The sequence below is a fragment of the Trichomycterus rosablanca genome, chromosome 7 (assembly GCF_030014385.1).
Source record: "Trichomycterus rosablanca isolate fTriRos1 chromosome 7, fTriRos1.hap1, whole genome shotgun sequence".
Lineage (NCBI taxonomy): Eukaryota > Metazoa > Chordata > Actinopteri > Siluriformes > Trichomycteridae > Trichomycterus > Trichomycterus rosablanca.
Genome location: NC_085994.1, coordinates 30,131,674 through 30,155,386, shown reverse-complemented (window position 1 = coordinate 30,155,386; position 23,713 = coordinate 30,131,674). Strand labels below are relative to the sequence as shown.

The 23,713-nt window shown below is 39.2% G+C and overlaps 1 protein-coding gene across 1 annotated transcript in view; it reads right to left on the bottom strand.

Moving 5' to 3' along the window:
- ralgps1 (Ral GEF with PH domain and SH3 binding motif 1) overlaps positions 1 to 23,509 on the bottom strand; it is a 189,650-nt gene extending 166,141 nt beyond the window's left edge. The window contains exons 1-5 of the mRNA XM_062999211.1: positions 23,389 to 23,509; positions 18,257 to 18,361; positions 12,733 to 12,783; positions 9,230 to 9,313; positions 2,674 to 2,763 (exon numbers count right to left, since the gene is read on the bottom strand). Of these exons, the coding sequence (XP_062855281.1) occupies positions 2,674 to 2,763; positions 9,230 to 9,313; positions 12,733 to 12,783; positions 18,257 to 18,361; positions 23,389 to 23,442 (384 nt within the window). The 5' untranslated portion in view covers positions 23,443 to 23,509. The remainder of the gene's footprint in view (positions 1 to 2,673; positions 2,764 to 9,229; positions 9,314 to 12,732; positions 12,784 to 18,256; positions 18,362 to 23,388) is intronic.
- Between the last annotated feature and the right edge of the window lie 204 nt (positions 23,510 to 23,713).

Genomic DNA, 23,713 nt, shown 5'->3' with positions numbered 1-23,713 from the left:
AGATATTTTGGTTGGAAACTGTGAGGGTGGGAGGAATAGTAATTGGTCGAGTCTGAGAGACTGAGTGAGAGCTTATAGTCCGGATTTAGCACCATCCAATTTCCACCTTTTTGGAGCACTCAAAGAAGCTTTAAGGACAAGAAGATTTTCATGTGATGATGATGTGAAAGCATTAGTAGCTACACGCTCAACCAAAAATATTTTTTTTGTTGTCATTTCTTTTTGAAATTCTTAATAAATAGTTTTTTGGGGTTTTTTTAAGTGGAAATCTTATAAAGAACCCACGTATGTACACAGATCAGCCATTACATTAAAACCCCCTCCTTGTTTCTACACTCACTGTCCATTTTATCAGCTCCACTTACCATATAGAAGCACTTTGTAGTTCTACAATTACTGACTGTAGTCCATCTGTTCCTCTACATACCTTTTTAGCCTGCTTTCACCCTGTTCCTCAATGGTCAAGACTCTCCCAGGACCACCACAGAGCAGGTATTATTTGAGTGGTGGATCATTCTCAGTCCTGCAGTGACACTGACATGGTGGTGGTGTGTTAGTGTGTGTTGTGCTGGTATGAGTGGATCAGACACAGCAGCGCTGCTGGAGTTTTTAAATACCACTCACTGTCCACTCTATTAGACACTCCTACCTAGTTGATCCACCTTGTAGATGTAAAGTCAGAGACGATCGCTCATCTATTGCTGCTGTTTGAGTCGGTCATCTTCTAGACCTTCATCAGTGGTCACAGGACGCTGCCCACGGGGTGCTGTTGGCTGGAAAGATTTTGGTTGGTGGACTATTCTCAGTCCAGCATTGACAGTAGGGCGTTTAAAAACTCCATCAGCATTGCTGTGTCTTATCCACTCATACCAGCACAACACACACTAACACACCACCACCATGTCAGTGTCACTGCAGTGCTGAGAATCATCCACCACCCAAATAATACCTACTCTGTGGTGGTTTTGAGACCATTGAAGAACAGCATGAAATGGGGCTAACAAAGTATGGAGAGAAACAGATGGACTACAGTCAGTAATTGTAGAACTACAAAGTGCTCCTATATGGTAAGTGGAGCTGATAAAATGGACAGTGTGTGTAGAAACAAGGAGGTGGTTTTATTGTTATGGCTGATCGGTATATATATAAACCATATATATACACATATATAGACATAAATGTCATTTCTTTCAGTCAGTCTTTTTGTACTGATAACGTTACATGTGTACAAACAAAGTTTTACATATTTACATGTCTACATTGCTTAAAATTAAATGATTCAATAATATTGTGGCAACCGGCCAGTTCATGTTCAGTTGATCAATTTTTAAGGGTTAAAACAGGTTTAATAACTGCAATAGTGTGGGAAACGTTATGTAAATAGTTATATTCTAAAATGCCTAGGTGCATAGCGCATTGTGTTAGTTTACAAGTTACCGTTTTCAACTTTTACTTTGCGTTTGACGTGAACCTGTTCTGTGCATGTAAAAGGGTAAAATATAAAAGTGCAGAAACTTTTTGAAGATTGCTCGAATATTCTACCAGTCCTAAGAGATTTTCTCATTCAAAACTGATTGATGATAATGCTTGAGTTTAAGAAAGACACTAACAGTAAAACTCTATATGTGTTAGTAATTTAGTAATAATGTGTTTATTTATGACAATATAAAGATATGTTTTTATTAATAATACAGAATCTAGATACTACATCCTGGGTAACACTTTTTTTCTGGACTGTCAATTTACACAATTGAGTTGTGTCTGGTGGTTAAAACTATACTATAATATACTGTATAAATAGTTACACAATACTATAACTATACTATATATACACAATAATATATAGGGTAAGTGTCGACTAGAGTTAATAGAATACATTTTACTCAAACTTACTAACTTACTAAGGTATCAATATGAATAACAAATTAAACTGGTTACACAGGAGCTACTAATTACCTTATTGTAAGCTGTAAACATGTTGGTAACTCACAACTAACAACTAAACATCTTACAAATTAAAAACTTACATTAACTAATATTATTTTTATGGTTTCTTTCATGTTATTAAGTCATTAAACTAAATTGTGTTTCTTAATTGTGTGGGCAAAGCTCATATGTGCTAATATGCCCAACCAAAAAAAAAAGGCCCACATTTGGAGTTACTTTCAAAATTACATTAAAATTGACTTGCATTGTCTGGTAAGTAACAAAAACATTCCATGTTTTTCATGTTAGCGTTTCTGAGAGAAGAAGAAGAAATCTTTTGTACTAACAGATGGTTTTATTTAGGAGACTATGCATAAATAATTGTTAACACAAACCATGTCCTGCATTGGATATGGTAGTTGTTTCTTATTCACACTGGGATTTTCCCAGAACTCCCAAAACATTCAACAAATGTAATCCTGTTAACATTGAGAACTTGATGTTCTGCAGTTTAACAGCTCTCAGGTTCATTAGAATTAAGTTTACTGTAGACAGTGGCATGCTTTCCACACTGCACTAGTAGCTATCAAGTCACATGCAAAACTTTGCTGATAACTTCTGTGAACATGCATGGATGTTGCATCAGTGTTATAAAGATCCCACATTCCACACAACTAACAACTTAATAAAAACACACCTAATGAAACGAGAAATATTTCATTAAAATGAGAAATGGTAATGTCATACCTTGGCAATTTTGATGAAGTGACTGAGGATTTCAGCACGGATCTTTAAAGTGTGTGCTGTTAGTATTTCCCTTACCACCCAGAAACTGACCTGTACAGAGAGGGGAAAAAAAACTTGTTGTCATATAATAATGGGTAAGTGTCATTTCCATTCTTTTATTAAATTAAATGTACAATTGCAATCTTAAATATTCAACCTTCCAAAAGCTTTTTCGCAGAGCTAGATTAATTTAATCTTAATCAGCTGAATGGTCGCTCAAGTGGTGCAGTGGTAAAATATGCTAGCACACCAGAGCTGGGATTTCAAATACATTGTATCGAATCTCAGCTCTGCCATCCGGCTGGGCTGGGCGGCTATATGAACAAAGTTTGACTGTTGTTTAACCAGGGAAGGGTGCCGGATAGGGACCTCATAACTGGTGCAATTACAAACTCTGCTGGCTGATTGATGGCGTCTGAACAGAGTGGAGGAATAATGTGATCAGGGTGTGGCTCTTAATGCACAAGGCTGCTTAGCATATGAACTCGACTCATGCAGGTGAAAAGATGCAGTTGGCTACTGCTCACGTGTCAGAGGGGGCGTGTGTCAGTTCACTTTCCACAATAAGGGCGGGGCCAGCACCAGTACAGAAGAAGCATTATGCAATTAGGTAAAAAATTGGAAAATCTGGAGAAAAAGGAAGAAAATGCATTTAAAAAAATCAGCTGAAAGATACAGCAAATTAACAAAAATATAAACTTAAAATAAAAATAAATAAAAAGTATAATGTGTTTTAATACTGCTATGTCACAATTATTCAACCCACAATTATTATTATATAATGATGGTCTGTATTACCTAAGGTGGGTTAGCTTGGGTCTCCAGAAGAGTAGGGGATAATTCTAATTCAGCCCAAAGGTGTTCAGTGGGGTTAAGGTTAGGGCATTGTTTAGGCCACTGGAGTTCCTCCACATTAAATTTGTCAAATTATGTCCTTATTTACCTCAATTTATTCATGGGATAAAGTCAGACACACAGAGACCTTCCCTAAACTGTTGCCACAAGTTGAAAGAATACAAAGCTTTTGATATACAGTGGTACCTTGTAACTCAACATCCCCTAAACTCAAACTCTTTGAAACTCAACGCCCTTCGTTGAGAAATTTGTACCCTTAAACTCATCGTGTTCAGTGTGTTTTTTAAAAATGTATTTATTTAATTTCAAATTAACAATGAACAGCCGCTTTGTTTAGCGCTCGGCTTGAGCGGTGCAGTATTACGTCATCAAAGTGTGCATATGAGACGAAACTGCATTTGTGTGGCATAACAGTCAGATTCACTCTGAAAGCTCCACATGTATAAGTGTTTAGCTGGATTTTCCTCACCGTTTCACTTTTAAACTTGTGTTACAGCTCGGGGTTCTGAGAAATTGTAAGAATCAGCTTTTTATTTCAGTGTTTTTATATTATATTTGTGTTATTTTCAGTGTATAAGTGTCAAAACAATCCAATTATTTTACATTAGCCTATATACAGTATATATATAAGTCCACAGGACCATGGAACGCATGAACAGGTTTCCCATACATCCTTATGGGAAAAAATACCTTGAAATTCAACGCCTTTTTAATTAAATTTGACAATTATTATGTAAAAATGCTGGTCTGTATGACCTAAGGATGGTTACAACATAATTAAACCATTGGGAAGTTAATTACAAGCATTCATTTGCTTCAGCTGTGATGTGATACCGCAAATGTGTTCAAGATGTGCACGAAGCACAAATGTGTCAGTGGCAACAATAAGATGATCCCCTAACAGCGAAGGACGTCATATTACACTCCACTATACATTCCAATCTTGACCAAGAAGCACAGCAAGGGTCAAATGGAATTTGCCAGAAGGAATTTGGACAGGCCTGCAGAGGTCTATGGAGTGATGATGATAGCTGGGATTTATTGCCACGTCAGCACGATTACGGCTATATACGTGGCATGTCAAGTTTCTGTTTCATATAAAGCTGATAAAGTTTTTAGAGGGCAGGGTGTGGCTTGGTACTCCCATCATTTCTTTTATTACATAAGGTGTACTAGTTTGATGCGAGTTAAGTAATTATGTATTTTCCCTGGTGAGGTCTTTTCGAAGAGATCTCTAATGTTGTCAGCACGAAAGTGTTGCTGTCTTTGTTGTTGCAGGCTAGGGCATTCAATCAGTATAGGTTTAATTGTCAGGGTTACGTTGCAGTTCTGGCAGGTAGGGGGTTCATCTCCAGGAAGTAGATGTTTGTGCGTTAATTGGGAGTGTCCTATGCGCAACCTTGTGTGGATGACTTGGTGGTATCGGTTCTCCATCTTGTAACCTATCGGTTTTATGTTAGGTTTGATTTATTGGAGTTTGTTGTTGATTTAGTTGTCCCATTTCTCTTGCCATTTTGTGTTTATGAAGGCTTTTATTATTGGGATGGTATCTGTGACTGGGATGGGGAGAAAGGTTATGTCCTGACTTCTGGCCGATCTTATCCACTCTTTTGTTTCCCTGTATTCCACAGTGTCCTGGTATCCAACAGTATTTTATATTGTATTGTTTATCTTTCAGTTCCTTGTCTTTGATCAAAATTTTGGTTATTATTGAGTTGTTTGTGTCCATGGAGTCCAGTGCCTATAGGCAAGACTTTGAGTCACTGCATATTAGGAAGTCTTTGTATTTCTCTTTCTGAATGTATTCTTGGGCTGGTCTATGGAGTGACAAATCAAAACTGGAACTGTTTGATTGTATGCATCAGTGGTTTGTCTTTTGCAAGAAAAGCATGTCATTGGGTCAGAAGAAGACTACACCCATGATCAGACATGGAGGTGGGACAATGACATTGTGTGGTTGCTTTTTTGCTGCAGGAACTGTGTGACTGGCATTGTGGAAGGCATTTTGGGGGCAATGTTATGTTTTCTGTGGTGCAATTGAACCCTGGTGAGAACTAGACTTTCCACCAAGACAAACACACTGCCAAGTCAACTAAAGCTTGGTTAAGGAATCAGTCCTGGAAAATCCAGGAGTGGCCTTTTCAGTCTCCAGATCCTTGGTGGGATTACAAGAAAGCAGTTGTAGCAGAAGAGACATCAAAGTTTAATAAAGCTGGGAGCTTTTGCTTGAGAAGAACAGGCTAAGATTCCACAAGAAGGTTTTAGAAGCTTGTTACTTGCTTGCATTTAATAAAATCACTTAGAGGTTATCAAGGTAAAATGATGTTTCACCAAGTACTGAGAGTGTTTAATAATACTGCACATGTACATTTGTCAAGAGAACTAGATGTTTTTTTTTTATTATTATTAACACTCCAAGTCATACCAACTTATCATAAATATTATTTCTCTGGTTATTGAAAAATTGCCACTTACAATTTAAGAAAAAAAGTCAGAATTTGTGACTAATTGTGATTAATGTTAATATATACACCCTACCCACAGTGCTAAACCAAAAGGGCCAATACGGAATAAGTGCAAAGAAGAAACCTTTAGTAAAAGATTTGTTTTTTTAAACAGCCCCAGCACATAAACAGAAGAGAAATGAGTGTCTCTGTGGAAAATATTTATTTATTTATTTATTAGGATTTTAACGTCATGTTTTACACACTTTGGTTACATTCATGACAGAAACGATAGTTACTCATAAAACTTGTAAACTAATGTGTCTTGTGTAATGTCAAACAGTCATGGACAATTTTGTATCTCCAATTCACCTCACTTGCATGCCTTTGGACTGTGAGAGGAAACCAGAGCTCCCAGAAGAAACCCACAGAGACAAAATTCTCATTTTGAATTTAAAGCAGTATGCGTGCCTTAAATCTATAAAGGCACATCAGTCATGTAACAACAAATACACTATGAAATATGGTGGTGGTAACATTATGTTACACAGATTTTTTCAGAAGTAGAGATTTGCAACCCGTTTAAAGGTTTTTATCCCCAATCTCTTTGTAGTGTACAACATTCACTTCTCAGAGTCTGGTTTACTATGTATCTTCACATCTACACATGCAAAACAGTAAAAAGCTTACACTCAACATCCTGCATATAGCTAAGGTTAGCTTGCTAACTAATGGTAACACATACATAAGTAAAGTCAAGTCAAGTCACCTTTATTTCTATAGCACATTTAAAAGACCGTGTGTCAACCAAAGTGTACTGTACATTAAAATCAGGTATAAATACCACTCAACTATGCAACATTTAACAAATCATTAATATACAGTACATACAAAATAATATACACACGCACCAACATGTAAACATATAAATCAAATAAAACCACAAATGCCAAAGAAAACAAATTACTTTTAAAATTGAACTTAAATGCATCTATTGTGTGGGACTCCTTTATGAAAAATGGAAGACTATTCCAGAGTAGGTAAAAGATAAGCATAAAAAGTGTTAGAAAACCCCAGTATAAGATACACCTGTCAAAATCTGAGTATGTAGAAGAAACTGGATCATGTGGACAACTTACATACTTGTGCATTTTGCTTATTTGTAGTTTAAAGATGCTTCTTAACATTAGTGTTGAGCATCAACATATTTGCAACTTTTACAAATGCACAGTGGACTTAAAGTATTTAGACCCTTTGACTTTTTCACCCCCTTTATTGCATTGTGGATTTCATTTTAAATGTATGTGATTGCCATTTTAATCCAATAATCTACAGGATTATAATAATAACCAAAAATGACAGTGAAAAAATCAAAACTTTGTTTACTTTCATAAAAATGAAAATTTTTATATACAAAAGTACTCAAACCTTTTGCTGTAGCACTCCAAATTGTGTTCAGGTGAATCCTGTTTGCTTTTAATTACCCTCAAGATGTGTTTCAATTCCATTCAAACTCCATTTGAGTTTTAATTAATTGGACATAACTTGGAAAGGCTGAGTCAGACGCACAATTCACACTGCATTGTCAGAACAAAAATCAAGCCATGAGGTCCTAGGACCTATCTGTGGATTTCTGAAATCAAGTCATTGCAAAGTATAGATTAGAATACATAACAATATCTAAATATCCAGGACTGTAGTGGAAACCTTAAACCTTAGGGCTGACTGTCCAGCCAAATCGGGCATCAGGGTAAAAAGGGTCATGGACTTGGTCATGGAGATAAATGGAGATAACTAATTAATCACTCTAAGTACTAATCTTAGAAAACCAGTTGGATGGACAACCATCTCTGCAATGTCCATAAAACAAGCCTTTATGGCAGAGTGGCAAGATGGATGTAGGGGTACATGCAAAGGACTCTAACCACAAAGACAAGGATTCTTTGGTCTAATTAAACAAAAAATACTCTTTGGACAGAACAGCAAGCACTGTGTCTAGTGAAAAACAGCAGCATGGACAGGGAAAGTGAATTGAGGAATAGGTGAACTAAGGGTTGGGTGAATGCAACAGTAATGGACACACACACTCCTCATCCTCAATACAGTGATCTTCATAGACAGTCCACACTATACACACCCCATACAACTTATTCTGCACTCTGCACTTTGCACTTTACTTACTTGAACTAAATCCACCTGCATACATACAATATATGATCTTGTACAATACCTGTACATCTTGGACTTTATAATAACTATTCCAAATTCTAAACGTTTATATTGATCATTCACTTTTCCCAATCACTGACTCACCGTACAGCATTCTATAATTTTTGTACATCTGTACATTAGTAGCTTAACCTGTATATACTGAACAGACGGTTCTAGAGTATGTAAGTAAGTAAATGTGTATATGTTTTACAACTGTGACGGACAATGCACCTAGGATTTTTACTCCCCTTTCACACCTGTTAGTATGACGTGACAATAAAAGGCCAGGCAAGGCAAGGCCAGATGACAGTTTACGTTTGCCATCCAGTCTGATGGAGCTTGAAGGTATCTGCCATGACAAATGGCATAAAATGCCCAAATCCAGGTGTGCAAAGCTTGAAGCTATAATTGCTGCCAAAAGGGTTTTTACAAAGTATTAAATAAAGGGTCTAAATACTTTTGAAAATGAGAGATTTCAGTCTTTTGTTTTTAATTAATTTTTTTAAAACTATAATAGGTTTTCACTTTGTCATCATGGGCAATAAAGTGCAGATTGATGTGTAAAAATAGCAAATATATATTCATTCACAAATTGACAACTAAATAAAGTGTACAAAACGTTAAATGGCCTGAATTTTTGTTTATTTATTTCTTTATTTGAGGTTTATGCCACTTCATACACATGATTGTGTTATTTGTGGCATGATTGGTGTAATGTTTAAGTCATTTTTTTCTTGTTTCTATTTGTCTATTTATATTTTTGTTTTCATTTTTGTTTCTGCCAGGATATTTAAGCTTGCGCTTGTGTTTTCTTGGTTGAGGGTTTCTTTAACAGTTCCAGGCATGTGTGGCTCTTTGGTGTATTTGGGGCATTCGATCAGAATATGCTTTATTGTGAGCAGTGTTTGGCATCTTTCACATGTTGGGAGGGTTGTCTCTAAAGGGTCTGAATACTTTCTCAATCCACTGTATTTTAATTGCTAAGCAGCACAGTGAGACGTTCTAACCTGGTTGAACCTCCGGGTGAAGGCCACCACATTCGGTGCAAGGCTGTGCTTCTCCTTCTTGTTCCATCCACAGCTGGCCAGCTCCTGAAATAAAAATTGATGAACAAGAGATAAGGATCACCCAGCATGAAAAGCCACAGTAAACTATTTAAACAGTATTTTCCATTATTAATAGACTCAATAACAACTCCTTATTACAGAGCAAAACTTTATTTAACAAGGACTATTAACCCTGTCCTATCAGTGTCAACTTCACAAATTATTGATGTTGTGCTGTTTCATTATATAGTTTAATAAAAAAAAAGGATTTACCACTTTTATAACTTTTATGTCTGTCACATTTCATTTCAGATCATCAGATAAAACTATATAAAAGTTTGTTATTTAGGACCAACTAGCCATGTGTAAAAAGTACAGTAATCACCCACAATTGACCAAATTGAATTGATCACTGGCTTCAATTTGACTTTGTTTGTTTTATTAGGATTTTAACGTCATGTTTTACACTTGTTTTACACGTTTTACATTCATGACAGGAATGGTAGTTACTCATTACACACTAGGTTCATCAGTTGACAAGGTTATGCAGTCTTGGACAATTTAGTGTCTCCAATTCACCTTACTTGCATGTCTTTGGACTGTGGGAGGAAACCGGTGCACCCCGAGGAAACCCACGCGGACATGGGGAGAACATCCTAACTTCACACAGAAAGGACCCGTACCGCCCCACCTGGGGATCGAACCCAGGACCTTCTTGCTGTGAGGCGACAGTGCTACCCACTTAGCCACCATGTCGCCCTCGATTTGACTAAAACGCGCTCAGACTTAAAATAAACATAACTTAAAATAGTGGTACACTATGCCACAATGAAATTAAATTCCACAAGATAAAAGAAATATATTAAAATATCAGTAAGGAACTTTAAATCTCCCAAAACTGACCAGATTACCAGAAGGGAAGATCAATGACTTATCCATTAGGTCACAAAAAACCCAGGCAAACTTCGAGGGAACTTTTTCAAAAACATCCAGAGTACGAACATCATACCAACATTTAAACACGGTGACTGTGGTGGTTTTGTAAAAGTGTGAGGATGATTTGCTAAGTAGGGGCATGAAAAATTTGCCTTCATTGACAGAATCAATGTGGCTTAAATAAAGTTTGTTTGTTTTGTTTGTTTAATAGGATTCTAACGTCATGTTCCACACCCTGGTCACACCCACGACATTAACGGTAGTCACTCATTACACAAGGTTCATCAGTTCACACAAGGCTACATTGAACACAGTCATGGACAATCCAGCATCTCCAATTTACCTCACTTGGATGTCTTTGGACTGTGGGAGGAAACCCGAGTTCCCACAGGAAACCCACACAGACACGGGAAGAACATGCAAACTCCACACAGAAAGGACCCGGACCACCTCACCTGGGGATCGAACCCAGAACCTTCCGCCCCTTAAATAAAGTAATTTAGCAGAGATGTACCTGACTGATCCCCATTTAATATGTTTTGGTAGCAGCTGCTGTTTCCCCATGTTCTCCTAGTGTTTTATTACATTTTGCATAAAGATCTAAAATTTATTGTGTTAGCTAAGCAGATAAAGCACTTTATTCCCTTCTTCCAATTTTCTCCCAATTTATGTCCAATTTCCAATTACATCTGCAGCTTACACCCGTGGTCCCCAACCACCGGGCCTGTACCGGCCCGTGGGCTATTTATTACCGGGCCGCACAGAAAGAATGAATAGAGATCACTAGAAAAGCAGTTTTCACTGCTTCTATTTTGGGTGTTATTGTCTTATTGTCACCCCTAGGTGGGAGCAGTGTCTCGTTGCAGCAAAAAAAGCTTATTTTACATCGTTTGTAAGCAATATTATTAAACCTTCCCGCCCCTGCCGGTCCGTGAAATTATATTTTATATGAAACCGGTCTGTGGTGCAAAAAAGGTTGAGAAATGCTGGCTTGCACCACCGCCATTCTGGCTGATGATGGCTGCAGACTAGCACCTGCCCACAATTATATGGGAAATCACTGGTCGCTTCTTTACACTAGCCAGTCATTTTTACAGAGAGCCCTATCATATAGTGACACTAGTCCCTGTATGTTCCTCTACTAGCTGTTGCAGTGGCAATTAAAAGAAACCCTGTCTGTTGGGCTTTCTGCATTATCCATCCTCCCAAGCACCTCCACAAAGCTATACTAAATGCTCATTTAGGAAAGCCAATTATTTGTTTGGATTTTTTAAACCTGACCATGTTTGACAATCTGGCTTGTTGGACATTCCATTGCAGCATCATTAAAGTGGATATAATTAATCAATTTTTTGCATCAAGAGCTGAACAACCAGTTTGACGACTGCTTTATGCTACTATCTAAATCGTATTCTAATGTCCTTAGGAGGTCAAATAAGCATGTCAACTAAAAACAGCCTGAAATCAATCCCTATTTGCACTGTCCAGTAAAGATGTGTGCATTATAGTGGGTGGAGGTTCAACTCTGCTACTCGATTAGAGACAAGAAGTGCATGAATTAGCATGTTCTTTAAAAAAAAAAAAAAAAAAAAAAAAAAAAAAAAAAAAAAAAAAACCATAGGGTTCCAAAATACACACTAAATTACAGTATGTTAAATAATATGCCGGATATCTCATTAATAGTGTTAATATTATATTAATTAGTAATTTTGTATGCAGAGTGTTTTCTATTTTATTTATGCACTTTCTCCCAACTTCTCCCAATTTGGCGTAGTCAATTTGTCTTCCGCTGCTGAGGGATCCCTGACTGCAGTCGAGGTGGGTATGTTGATGCTCACGCCTCCTCCGACCCGCATGCAGCCTTTAGCGGAACCCTTTTTCACCCATGCATTCTGCATCTGTTAATCAGGGTCCTTACACAGCGTTTGAAGAACCCACCCACATAGTCCGTTCATCCCGCCCTAGCAGAAACGTGTCTGCTGCAGGCACCGCCAATTATGCCCACTAGATGGAGCCCAGCCGACCGGTGGCAACGCCAAGTTTCAAACCGAGGAGTTCAGAATCTCGGCGCTGGTGTGCTAGCGAAGTATCCCGCTGAACCACCTGGGCACCTAAGCCTCCAGTTTTAAGCAAGCTGTCTGTGAAAGACTAAAACAGTAATGATGCTGATATTTGGTATCAGCTATTTTAATCCATTAAATTGTGGATTTCAGCAGCAAGAGGCACATTTACAGGTCAAATTTAATCATGTACTGTAAAAGTAGAGCTGATAAACACAACCAAATGCACCAAAACAATGCAGCTAAACAGCAATATCAATTAAGGAATTAAGCTGCCTCTCTCTAGGTTATTTGTTATGTAACTTAATTTTACGTTGTGTTTAAAAATGTCTCGCAAAAAACAATTTACATATTATTTCTGTCTTTAACAGCTCTCTAAAGCACTGCTAAAAATATATTACAAAAAGAATATTTTGTGTTACTACAAACAAACACAACCCAGTTGCCTCCCAAATCTTAAAAGCTTACCTCGGGTTGTATTGCTTTGAATACAGGAGCATCCATCAAAGTGATCTGGCCCTTCATGAAAAAAAGAAAAAAAACTTTAACAAAAGCTGACTTACACTTACACACCGATCAGCCATAACATTAAAACCACCTCCTTGTTTCTACACTCACTAATCATTTTATCAGCTCCACTTACCATATAGAAGCATTTTGTAGTTCTACAATTACTGACTGTAGTCCATCTGTTTCTCTACATACCTTTTTAGCCTGCTTTCACCCTGTTCTTCAATGGTCAGGACCTTCGCAGGACCCCCACAGAGCAGGTATTATTTAGGTGGTGGATCATTCTCAGCACTGCAGTGACAATGACATGATGGTGGTGTGTTAGTGTGTGTTGTGCTGGTATGAGTGGATCAGACACAGCAGCGCTGCTGGAGTTATTAAATACCGTGTCTACTCACTGTCCACTCTATTAGACACTCCTACCTAGTTGTTCCACCTTGTAGATGTAAAATCAGAGGCGATCGCTCATCTATTGCTGCTGTTTGAGTTGGTCATCTTCTAGACCTTCATCAGTGGTCACAGGACGCTGCCCACAAGGCACTATTGGCTGGATGTTTTTGGTTGGTGGACTATTCTCAGTCCAGCAGTGACAGTGAGGTGTTTAAATACTCCAGCAGTGCTCATACCAGTACAACACACACTAACACACCACCATCATGTCAGTGTCACCACAGGGCTGAGAATGACCCACCACCCAAATAATACCTACTCTGTAGTGGTCCAGTGGGGGTCCTGACCATTGAAGAACAAAGTGAAAGCAGGTTAAAAAGGTATGCAGAGAAACAGATGGAGTACAGTCAATAATTGTAGAAGTACAAAGTGCTCCTATATGGTAAGTGGAGCTGATAAAATGGACAGTGAGTGTAGAAACAAGGAGGTGGTTTTAATGTTATGGCTGATCGGTGTATCTTAATGTTGAAACAACAAGGAAAAAACAACTAACAGAATATGAGAGAAATTTAATTGTTCAGAAAATCTAGTAACTGCAGAAAGTCGGATTATAGCAATGGTGGACTATAAGGGTTTAGAGATTAGTGAGCAGAAGATCACGGGTTCAAACACCACTGTCATGCATGCACTGCTGGGCTATTAAGCTCCTAATTAACTAACTAGTTGGTTTAAATTAAAGAAAAAAATGCATTTTCCAAATGCATAAATGTGCAAACCTAATTTCCAGAAAAGTTGGGACATGCAATATATTGTATAGAATCTTTGAGGAAAACTGTGTAAGCGAATTGTCAAACAGTGTCATGCCTTGATATTTCTGTGAAACCATGACGCCAGTGACATGGTCAAGATTGTCAGTTCCTGCAGCAAAAAAGCAACCCCCCATCTCTGACTCACCTCCCATGAATGACCGTGGGTATAGTATTCTTCTGCTCATATGCTTCGCCTTTTTTCACCGGACAGACAGATCCATATGGCCAAACAAGTCCAGTTATGATTTGTCACTTCATAGACACAGGTCCCAAAACTCTACAGGCCTACCCTTATTCCTTCTGGTGTATTTGAAATCGAGGGCTCCTAGTTAAAAGTGACATGTGTCCCAGAGCACAGCAATGAAGTCTTTGTTTGAGAGGGTTTCTTCATTGAGCTGACATTTCTAAGGCCTCTTGATGAAACTTTGGGCTTCCTTCCATGATCAGGCAGGTTTGCTAAGCCACCAGACACTAACCGGGTGTCCATCCTAACGTTTCGCAAGTGTAATGCGCATTTATGAAATATCAGCAGAAAAAAAAAAGCGGAAAATGTTGCGTTTCCATCAACTACAGTTATGCGAAAAAACCTTTACATGACGTGAGAGACGTCGGGCAGAACGAGCAATGGCCCGTCTAATGTGGGCTCAAATCTCCGTGCCACGGCGACGTTCACCTCACATCTGGAAACATAAACTAAACTAAACAATTTTGGGAGCACATTGTGCAGAACCATTTTTCAAACGAGCTTTGGATCTAGAATTTCAGAATGTCAAAATCAGCCTTTGATGAGCTATGCACCATGATCGGGTCATCTGTAGAGCCAAAAGTTTACAGTCACCGGCCACCCGTGCCAACTGAAAAGAGGATTGCTATTGCCTTGTACAAGCTGGCCACTTGCGCGGAGTACAGGGTAGTGGGCGAGACGTTCGGCATAACAACAGTTCACCGTGGTGTATACGCTGTATGCCAAGCAATGACATCAAAACTAATGAAACATTACGTCGTATTACAAAATGCACAGGAGGCAGAAGAAATAGCACAGCGTCATTATGCAGCGCACCACATACCACAGGTGTACGGTGCACTGGTTGGTACACACATTCCAATTCTCCATCCAGCAGTCGGGTATGTAAATCGAAAGGGATGGCCATTGATTGTTTTGCAGGCACTTGTGGATGACCAGTTGTTGATTCGTGATGTACAGTGTATCACAAAAGTGAGTACACCCCTCACATTTCTGCAGATATTTAAGTATATCTTTCATGGGACAACACTGACAAAATGACACTTTGACACAATGAAAAGTAGTCTGTGTGCAGCTTATATAACAGTGTACATTTATTCTTCCCTTAAAATAACTCAATATACAGCCATTAATGTCTAAACCACCGGCAACAAAAGTGAGTACACCCCTTAGTGAAAGTTCCTGAAGTGTCAATATTTTGTGTGGCCACCATTATTTCCCAGAACTGCCTTAACTCTCCTGGGCATGGAGTTTACCATAGCTTCACATGTTGCCACTGGAATGCTTTTCCACTCCTCCATGACGACATCACGGAGCTGGCGGATATTCGAGACTTTGCGCTCTTCCACCTTCCGCTTCAGGATGCCCCAAAGATGTTCTATTGGGTTTAGGTCTGGAGACATGCTTGGCCAGTCCATCACCTTTACCCTCAGCCTCTTCAATAAAGCAGTGGTCGTCTTAGAGGTGTGTTTGGGGTCATTATCATGCTGGAACACTGCCCTGCGACCCAGTTTCTGGAGGGAGGGGATCATGCTCTGCTTCTGTATTTCACAGTACATATTGGAGTTCATGTGTCCCTCAATGAAATGTAACTCCCCAACACCTGCTGCACTCATGCAGCCCCAGACCATGGCATTCCCACCACCATGCTTGACTGTAGGCATGACACACTTATTTTTGTACTCCTCACCTGATTGTCGCCACACATGCTTGAGACCACCTGAACCAAACAAATTAATCTTGGTCTCATCAGACCATAGGACATGGTTCCAGTAATCCATGTCCTTTGTTGACATGTCTTCAGCAAACTGTTTGCGGGCTTTCTTGTGTAGAGACTTCAGAAGAAGCTTCCTTCTGGGGTGACAGCCATGCAGACCAATTTGATGTAGTGTGCGGCGTATGGTCTGAGCACTGACAGGCTGACCCCCCACCTTTTCAATCTCTGCAGCAATGCTGACAGCACTCCTGCGCCTATCTTTCAAAGACAGCAGTTGGATGTGACGCTGAGCACGTGCACTCAGCTTCTTTGGACGACCAACGCGAGGTCTGTTCTGAGTGGACCCTGCTCTTTTAAAACGCTGGATGATCTTGGCCACTGTGCTGCAGCTCAGTTTCAGGGTGTTGGCCATCTTCATGTAGCCTTGGCCATCTTCATGTAGCGCAACAATTCGTCTTTTAAGATCCTCAGAGAGTTCTTTGCCATGAGGTGCCATATTGGAACTTTCAGTGACCAGTATGAGAGAGTGTGAGAGCTGTACTACTAAATTGAACACACCTGCTCCCTATGCACACCTGAGACCTAGTAACACTAATGAGTCACATGACATTTTGGAGGGAAAATGACAAGCAGTGCTCAATTTGGACATTTAGGGGTGTAGTCTCTTAGGGGTGTACTCACTTTTGTTGCCGATGGTTTAGACATTAATGGCTGTATTTTGAGTTATTTTGAGGGAAGAATACATTTACACTGTTATATAAGCTGCACACAGACTACTTTTCATTGTGTCAAAGTGTCATTTTGTGTGTGTGTGTGTGTGTGTGTGTGTGAGAGCTTGAAACGTCATCGTTTATTCGCAAAACCCATTTCCATCCCCTTTTTTCGCATTTCGGCGATGCAATATTCTAACTTTTCCACCTCGTTCAAGCGTGAAAACCTTTTTTGCAATATTTTGGTCTTTTTTCGAATTTTGAGCTTTTCCATTCAGGTTTTTTAATGCGCATTTTCAAAATTCACAAAAAGTTGGTGGATGGAAAACCGTCTACTGTCTCTAGAATGTTTATGGTCTTGAAAATCCTTTACCCATTGCCCTTTTGATGCAGTGAAATGACATCCTCTCTCAGCTTTTGTAAAAGCCCCTCTGTTTTCAACATGTTTGCAACACATCTTTGGGTGGTGTTACAATACATCAAAGCAAATTATGGTTGGGAATTGAGCTTCCAATGGTTTAATCACGTTGTAACCCAAATTTAGGTCATACAGACAGTAGGTTTTAGGACCAACAACCTGACGTAGAGGTTGAATAGAGGGTGTGACACTGCAGTATTGTCAAAATATTCTGCGACTATAAAATACTACATAATTCATTTTTTTTATGTGCTGTATCCCTAAACTAATAAAGACTTAATTTAAAGCAATACATACATAAACTGATCAGCTATAACATTAAAACCACCTCCTTGTTTCTACACTCACTGTCCATTTTATCAGCTCCACTTACCATATAGGAGCACTTTGTTGTTCTACAATTACTGACTGTAGTCCATCTGTTTCTCTACATGCTTTGTTAGCCCCCTTTTATGCTGTTCTCATTCTCAGCACTGCAGTGACACTGACATGGTGGTTGTGTTAGTGTGTGTTGTGCTGAGAATAGTCCACCAGCCAAAAATATCCAGCCAACAGCTCCCTGACCTCTGATGAAGGTCTAGAAGATGACCAACTCAAAACAGCAGCAATAGATGAGCGATCGTCTCTGACTTTACATCTACAAGGTGGACCAACTAGGTAGGAGTGTCTAATAGAGTGGACAGTGAGTGGACACGGTATTTAAAAACTCCAGCAGCGCTGCTGTGTCTGAGCCACTCATTCCAGCACAACACACACTAACACACCACCACCATGTCAGTGTCACTGCATTGCTGAAAATGATTCACCACCTAAATAATACCTACTCTGTAGTGGTCCTGCGGGGGTCCTGACCATTGAAGAACAGGGTGAAAGCATGAAAGCAAAGCATGTAGAGAAACAGATGGATTACAGTAAGTGTAGAACTACAAAGTGCTTCTATATGGTAAGTGGGGCTGATAAAATGGACAGTGAGTGTAGAAACAAGGGGGTGGTTTTAATGTTATGGCTGATCAGTGTAATTAAATTTAAGTAGACATTAGTGTTTTCTGTTTTTTGGTTCAGCTTTTTAGTAGTTGGGTTTGTATGTAAAAATAGATCCGATTTAGAGTATTATGTGCTAAAGGTTAAGGTGTTAAACGTGAACATGGTACAACGCTGACAAATGAAAAAAATTTAACTATTTAAAACACTTACAGCAAACTCCTCAGGTGTCACTTTAAGCACATCGAACACCACTGCGTCATAGCTCTTGGCTGAGTCCGAACTCGCCCAGTTCAACGACTCAGAACTGCTACTGTCCTGCAAACACAAAACACAGAAAACGTCAAATACAATCTGAAAAGTATACAATATGCAAAATGTGCAATGTTCCTGCACATCTTTTAAATAATAAACTGTCTTGACAGATAGGTGACAAAAAGTACAAGTTACTTGGGAAAAAAAGACAATGTAAACAAAAGATTTACAAAAATGCAATAGGTACTGTTTACTTAAATCTCCTTTACTGACAGTTTCATTGGAGAAATCACTGGGTTTAGCTGTCACTGACACAGGATGGACTAAAACAGTGGATAAAAAGAAATTGCATGACCACTATTATGAAATGTTTCAAAATTTCAGAGATGTAAAATGAGAGACATAATTAAATAAGCACGAAGTGAGAAAACTTGAGCCAGCAGGAATTCCATTGCCTATATGCACAACATTTCTTAAAAGGAGCAGATGCAGCCGCTTAGGTGGCGCAGTGGTAAAACACGCTAGCACACCAGAGCTGACATTTCAAACTTGTTGGTTCAAAACTCAGCTCTGCCATCCAGCTAGGCTGGGAGGCTACATGAACAACGTTTGGCTGTTGTTCATCCAAGGAGGAAGCCGGATAGGGATGCAATAACTGATGCAATTACGACCTCTGCTGGCTGGCTGATGGTGTCTGATCAGAGTTAGGAGATAATGCGATCAGGGTGTGGCTCTCTGTACACAAAGCTGATCCACATATGAACTTGTCTCGTGCAGGTGAAAAGATGCAGTCGGCTACTGTACACGTGTCGGAGGGGGCATGTGACAGTCTGGCTCTCCTCAATCAAGGCAGGGGTCAGCACCAGTGGAGAGGAAGCATATTGCAGTTGGGTAAAAATGGGACTAATCATGATGAAAGCTTTATGTTGAAGCAGCCAAGTAAACTCCAATAAGAATCATTGAATCATTAGTGTTGACATTGCAGATAAGAAAATTTCTTTGAAAAACAAAATAACATCATCTTTTCAAAACAGAGAACATGACTATAAATGTAAAAAGAAACCTAGTTAAGGTACATAAGCTGTTTAAACAAGCTTTAGTAAATAAACTAAAAATTGACAGCCTGTTTGGATCGTGACAATGAAAGCAATGTATGTCTATAAGTGAACATTTCTGATACAGGCATCAGGTACAGTGACAAAAATGTATTTACATTTATACCTCTATTATCCATTTTTAACGTCATGGTTTACACTTTGGTTACATTCATGACAGAAACAGTAGTTACTGGTTACACAAGATTCATCAGTTCACAAGTTTAATGTCAAACACAGTCATGGACAAATTTTGTGTCTCCAGTTCACCTCACTTACACTATGGACTGTGGGAGGAAACCAAAGTGCACGGAGGAAACCCACACAGACATGGGGAGAACATGCAAACTCCACACAAAAAGGACCACCACACCTGGGAATAGAACCCAGGACTTTCTTGCTGTGAGGCGACAGTGCTACTTACCGAGCCACCGTGCCGCCCAACATGGTTTGTGTAAAAAAAAAAGGTATCAGAACTAAAGCGCTTCTGGCTGGCATTTAGGTGGCACAGCGGTAAAACAAGCTAGCACACCAGAGCTGAAATTCATCGGATCAAATCTCAGCCCTGCCATCCTCAGCTCTGCCATCTGGCAGGCTGGGTGAACAACGATTGGCTGCACAGAGGCAAGGGATAATGAGGATGTCTCTCTGTACACAAAGCTGCAGGTGAAAAGATGCAGTCGGCTACTGCACACGTGTCGGAGGGGGCATGTGTTAGTCACGGCTCACCTCAGTCAGAGTGGAGGTCAACATCAGTAAAGAGGAAGCGTAATGCAATTGGGTAATTGAATACGACTACATTGGGAGGAAAATTGGGGGGAAAAAATGCAAAAAAAAAAAAAAAAAAAGTAAAAGCTACTAGCTTTTAGCAAGCATTCACAATAAACCGAGTGTGACTGTAAATAAGTTAAAGTCGAAAAATTTAAATTAACATGGTTTTGTCATGTTCAAAGGCAACAGTTAGTACAACCCCAATCAGAAAAGACTGGGACAGTATGGAAAATGCTGTATGGAAAATAAAAAGTGTTTTTTTCATTTACTTTAACTTAACTTTCTAGTTTTATCTGGTCAACTTCATTTCATTTGTTAATACACATCCATTCATGTACTACAGGCCTGCAACACATTCCAAAAAAAGTTGGTACAAAGGCAATATAGGGCTTGCAATGGGGTAAAAAAACTAAGTAATGATGTGATTTCAAACAGGTAATGTCAACAGGTGATTGTAATCATGAGCAGTATCAACGAAAGGCTTTGAGGAGCAAAGATGGGCAGAGGATCTGCAGTTTGTTAACAAATTCATGAAATGTTCAAAAACATTGCTCAAAAAAGGATAAAAAGGGATTTGCATATATCTTCCTCTACATTTCAATTCATGGAATCTGGAGGAATTTCAGTGCGTAAAGGGAAAGGATGTAAGGCTAAGCCAAACACCTGTGATCTCTGATCCCTCAGATGGCACTGCTTCAAGAACCATCATTCATCAATAGGTAATATAACCACATGGGCAAGAAATTACTTTGGCAAACAAAATTACATTCACAAAAAAAACTTTAAATGTGCCTTCAAAAATGGCCTTATGTTAACCAAGTTATCTGTTCTCTGAGGAATCTAGGATGGACCATCACACAGAGGAAACGTGTATTGTGGTCACATGAATCAGTATTCCAGATCTTATTTGGAAGAAACAGATGCTGTGTGCTCCAAACCAAAGAAGAAAAGAACAGACCAGACTAAAAAAAGCCAGGGTCTGTCATGGTTTGGGGCTGTGTCAGTGCCCTTGGCAAAGGTCATTTAGACTTCTGTGATGCAGCATTAATGTAGAAAAGATGTCTTCAAGACGACATTTTTTTAGGAACGTCCATGCAAAACCACATGCTGCACACATTACAAAGGCATGGCTGTGGAAGAAGAGGGTACGGGTACTAGACTTGCCTAGAGTAGAGTATGTGTGGAGAATTTTGAAACAAAAAATGTGATGACTAACACCTTAAGACAAAATTCATCGCTTGGTCTCCTAGGTGCCAACACATCTTTTAATTCTTGTGAGAAGGAATGGCAGCATTACAAAGTGGTAAATGTTTTACTGTTCGAACTTTTCTCGGAATGTGTTGCAGACCTGAAACGCAGGAATGGATGTTTATTAATAAATGAAACGAAGGTGACCAGACAAAACATTAAATATCTTGGGTTTATATTGTGTTCAATGAAATAAAAGTCAAAGTAAATGTAAGAAACCCTGCATTTGGGGTTGTATTACAGTGCCTTGCAAAAGTATTCAGCCCCCTTGAACTTTTCAACCTTTTGCCACATTTCAGGCTTCAAACATAACGATATGAAATTGTAATTTTTTGTGAAGATTTAACAACAAGTGGGACACAATCGTGAAGTAGAACGAAATTTATTGGATATTTTAAACTTTTTTTAAAAATAAAAAACTAAAAAGTGGGGCGTGCAATATTATTCAGCCCCTTTACTTTCAGTGCAGCAAACTCACTCCAGAAGTTCAGTGAGGATCTCTGAATGATCCAATGTTGACCTAAATGACTGATGGTGATAAATAGAATCCACCTGTGTGTAATCAAGTCTCCGTATAAATGCACCTGCTCTGTGACAGTCTCAGAGTTCTGTTTAAAGCGCAGAGAGCATCATGAAGACCAAGGAACACACCAGGCAGGTCCGAGATACTGTTGTGGAGAAGTTTAAAGCCGGATTTGGATACAAAAAGATTTCCCAAGCTTTAAACATCTCAAGGAGCACTGTGCAAGCGATCATATTGAAATGGAAGGAGTATCAGACCACTGCAAATCTACCAAGACCCGGCCGTCCCTCTAAACGTTCAGCTCAAACAAGGAGAAGACTGATCAGAGATGCAGCCAAGAGGCCCATGATCACTCTGAATGAACTGCAGAGATCTACAGCTGAGGTGGGAGAATCTGTCCATAGGACACAATCAGTCGTACACTGCACAAATCTGGCCTTTATGGAAGAGTGGCAAGAAGAAAGCCATTTCTCAAAGATATCTATAAAAAGTCACCTGGGAGACACACCAAACATGTGGAAGAAGGTGCTCTGGTCAGATGAAACCAAAATCGAACTTTTTGGCCACAATGCAAAACGTTATGTTTGGCGTAAAAGCAACACAGCTCATCACCCTGAACACACCATCCCCACTGTCAAACATGGTGGTGGCAGCATCATGGTTTGGGCCTGCTTTTCTTCAGCAGGGACAGGGAAGATGGTTAAAATTGATGGGAAGATGGATGGAGCCAAATACAGGACCATTCTGGAAGAAAACCTGTTGCAGTCTGCAAAAGACCTGAGACTGGGACGGAGATTTATCTTCCAACAACACAATGATCCAAAACATAAAGCAAAATCTACAATGGAATGGTTCACAAATAAACGTATCCAGGTGTTAGAATGGCCAAGTCAAAGTCCAGACCTGAATCCCATCGAGAATCTGTGGAAAGAGCTGAAAACTGCTGTTCACAAACGCTCTCCATCCAACCTCACTGAGCTCGAGCTGTTTTGCAAGGAAGAATGGGCAAAAATTTCTGTCTCTCGATGTGCAAAACTGATAGAGACATACCCCAAGCGACTTGCAGCTGTAATCGCAGCAAAAGGTGGCGCTACAAAGTATTAACGCAAGGGGGCTGAATAATATTGCACGCCCCACTTTTCAGTTTTTTATTTCTAAAAAAAGTTTAAAATATCCAATAAATTTCGTTCCACTTCACGATTGTGTCCCACTTGTTGATTCTTCACAAAAAATTACAATTTCATATCGTTATGTTTGAAGCCTGAAATGTGGCAAAAGGTTGAAAAGTTCAAGGGGGCTGAATACTTTTGCAAGGCACTGTATATGTATATGATTACCTAAAAATAAGATAAATTAATTGTGTAAATTACATTAGATACACAAAAAACACAGTATAAACCTGGCAATTATGCAAAGCTTGGTTAAGACACAGGTACAAATGCATGGACCGGTACCTGTGTGGCAGAGGTGACGCTGATGCTGACAGGAAGTCCATTCCTCTTGTACATGCTCTCAGCCAGATAAGAAGACCAAGCTCACATGGACCTCAGCTGGTCACTGACACTCTTGACTCCTCAGCCATCTCTAAAAGAAAAAAAATAGTTTAGTTCATTAGTATTAATATGACTGGCCCATATTGCATATTATGATACTATCTGTTTAAATATTACTAACTGTAGTTGATGTTAATAATTTACAACCCATATCTGTTTAGTGTGTTTAGTATATCTGTGACTTTGCAGACCAATTTATTTACATGTATTAAACAATGAAGGTTTA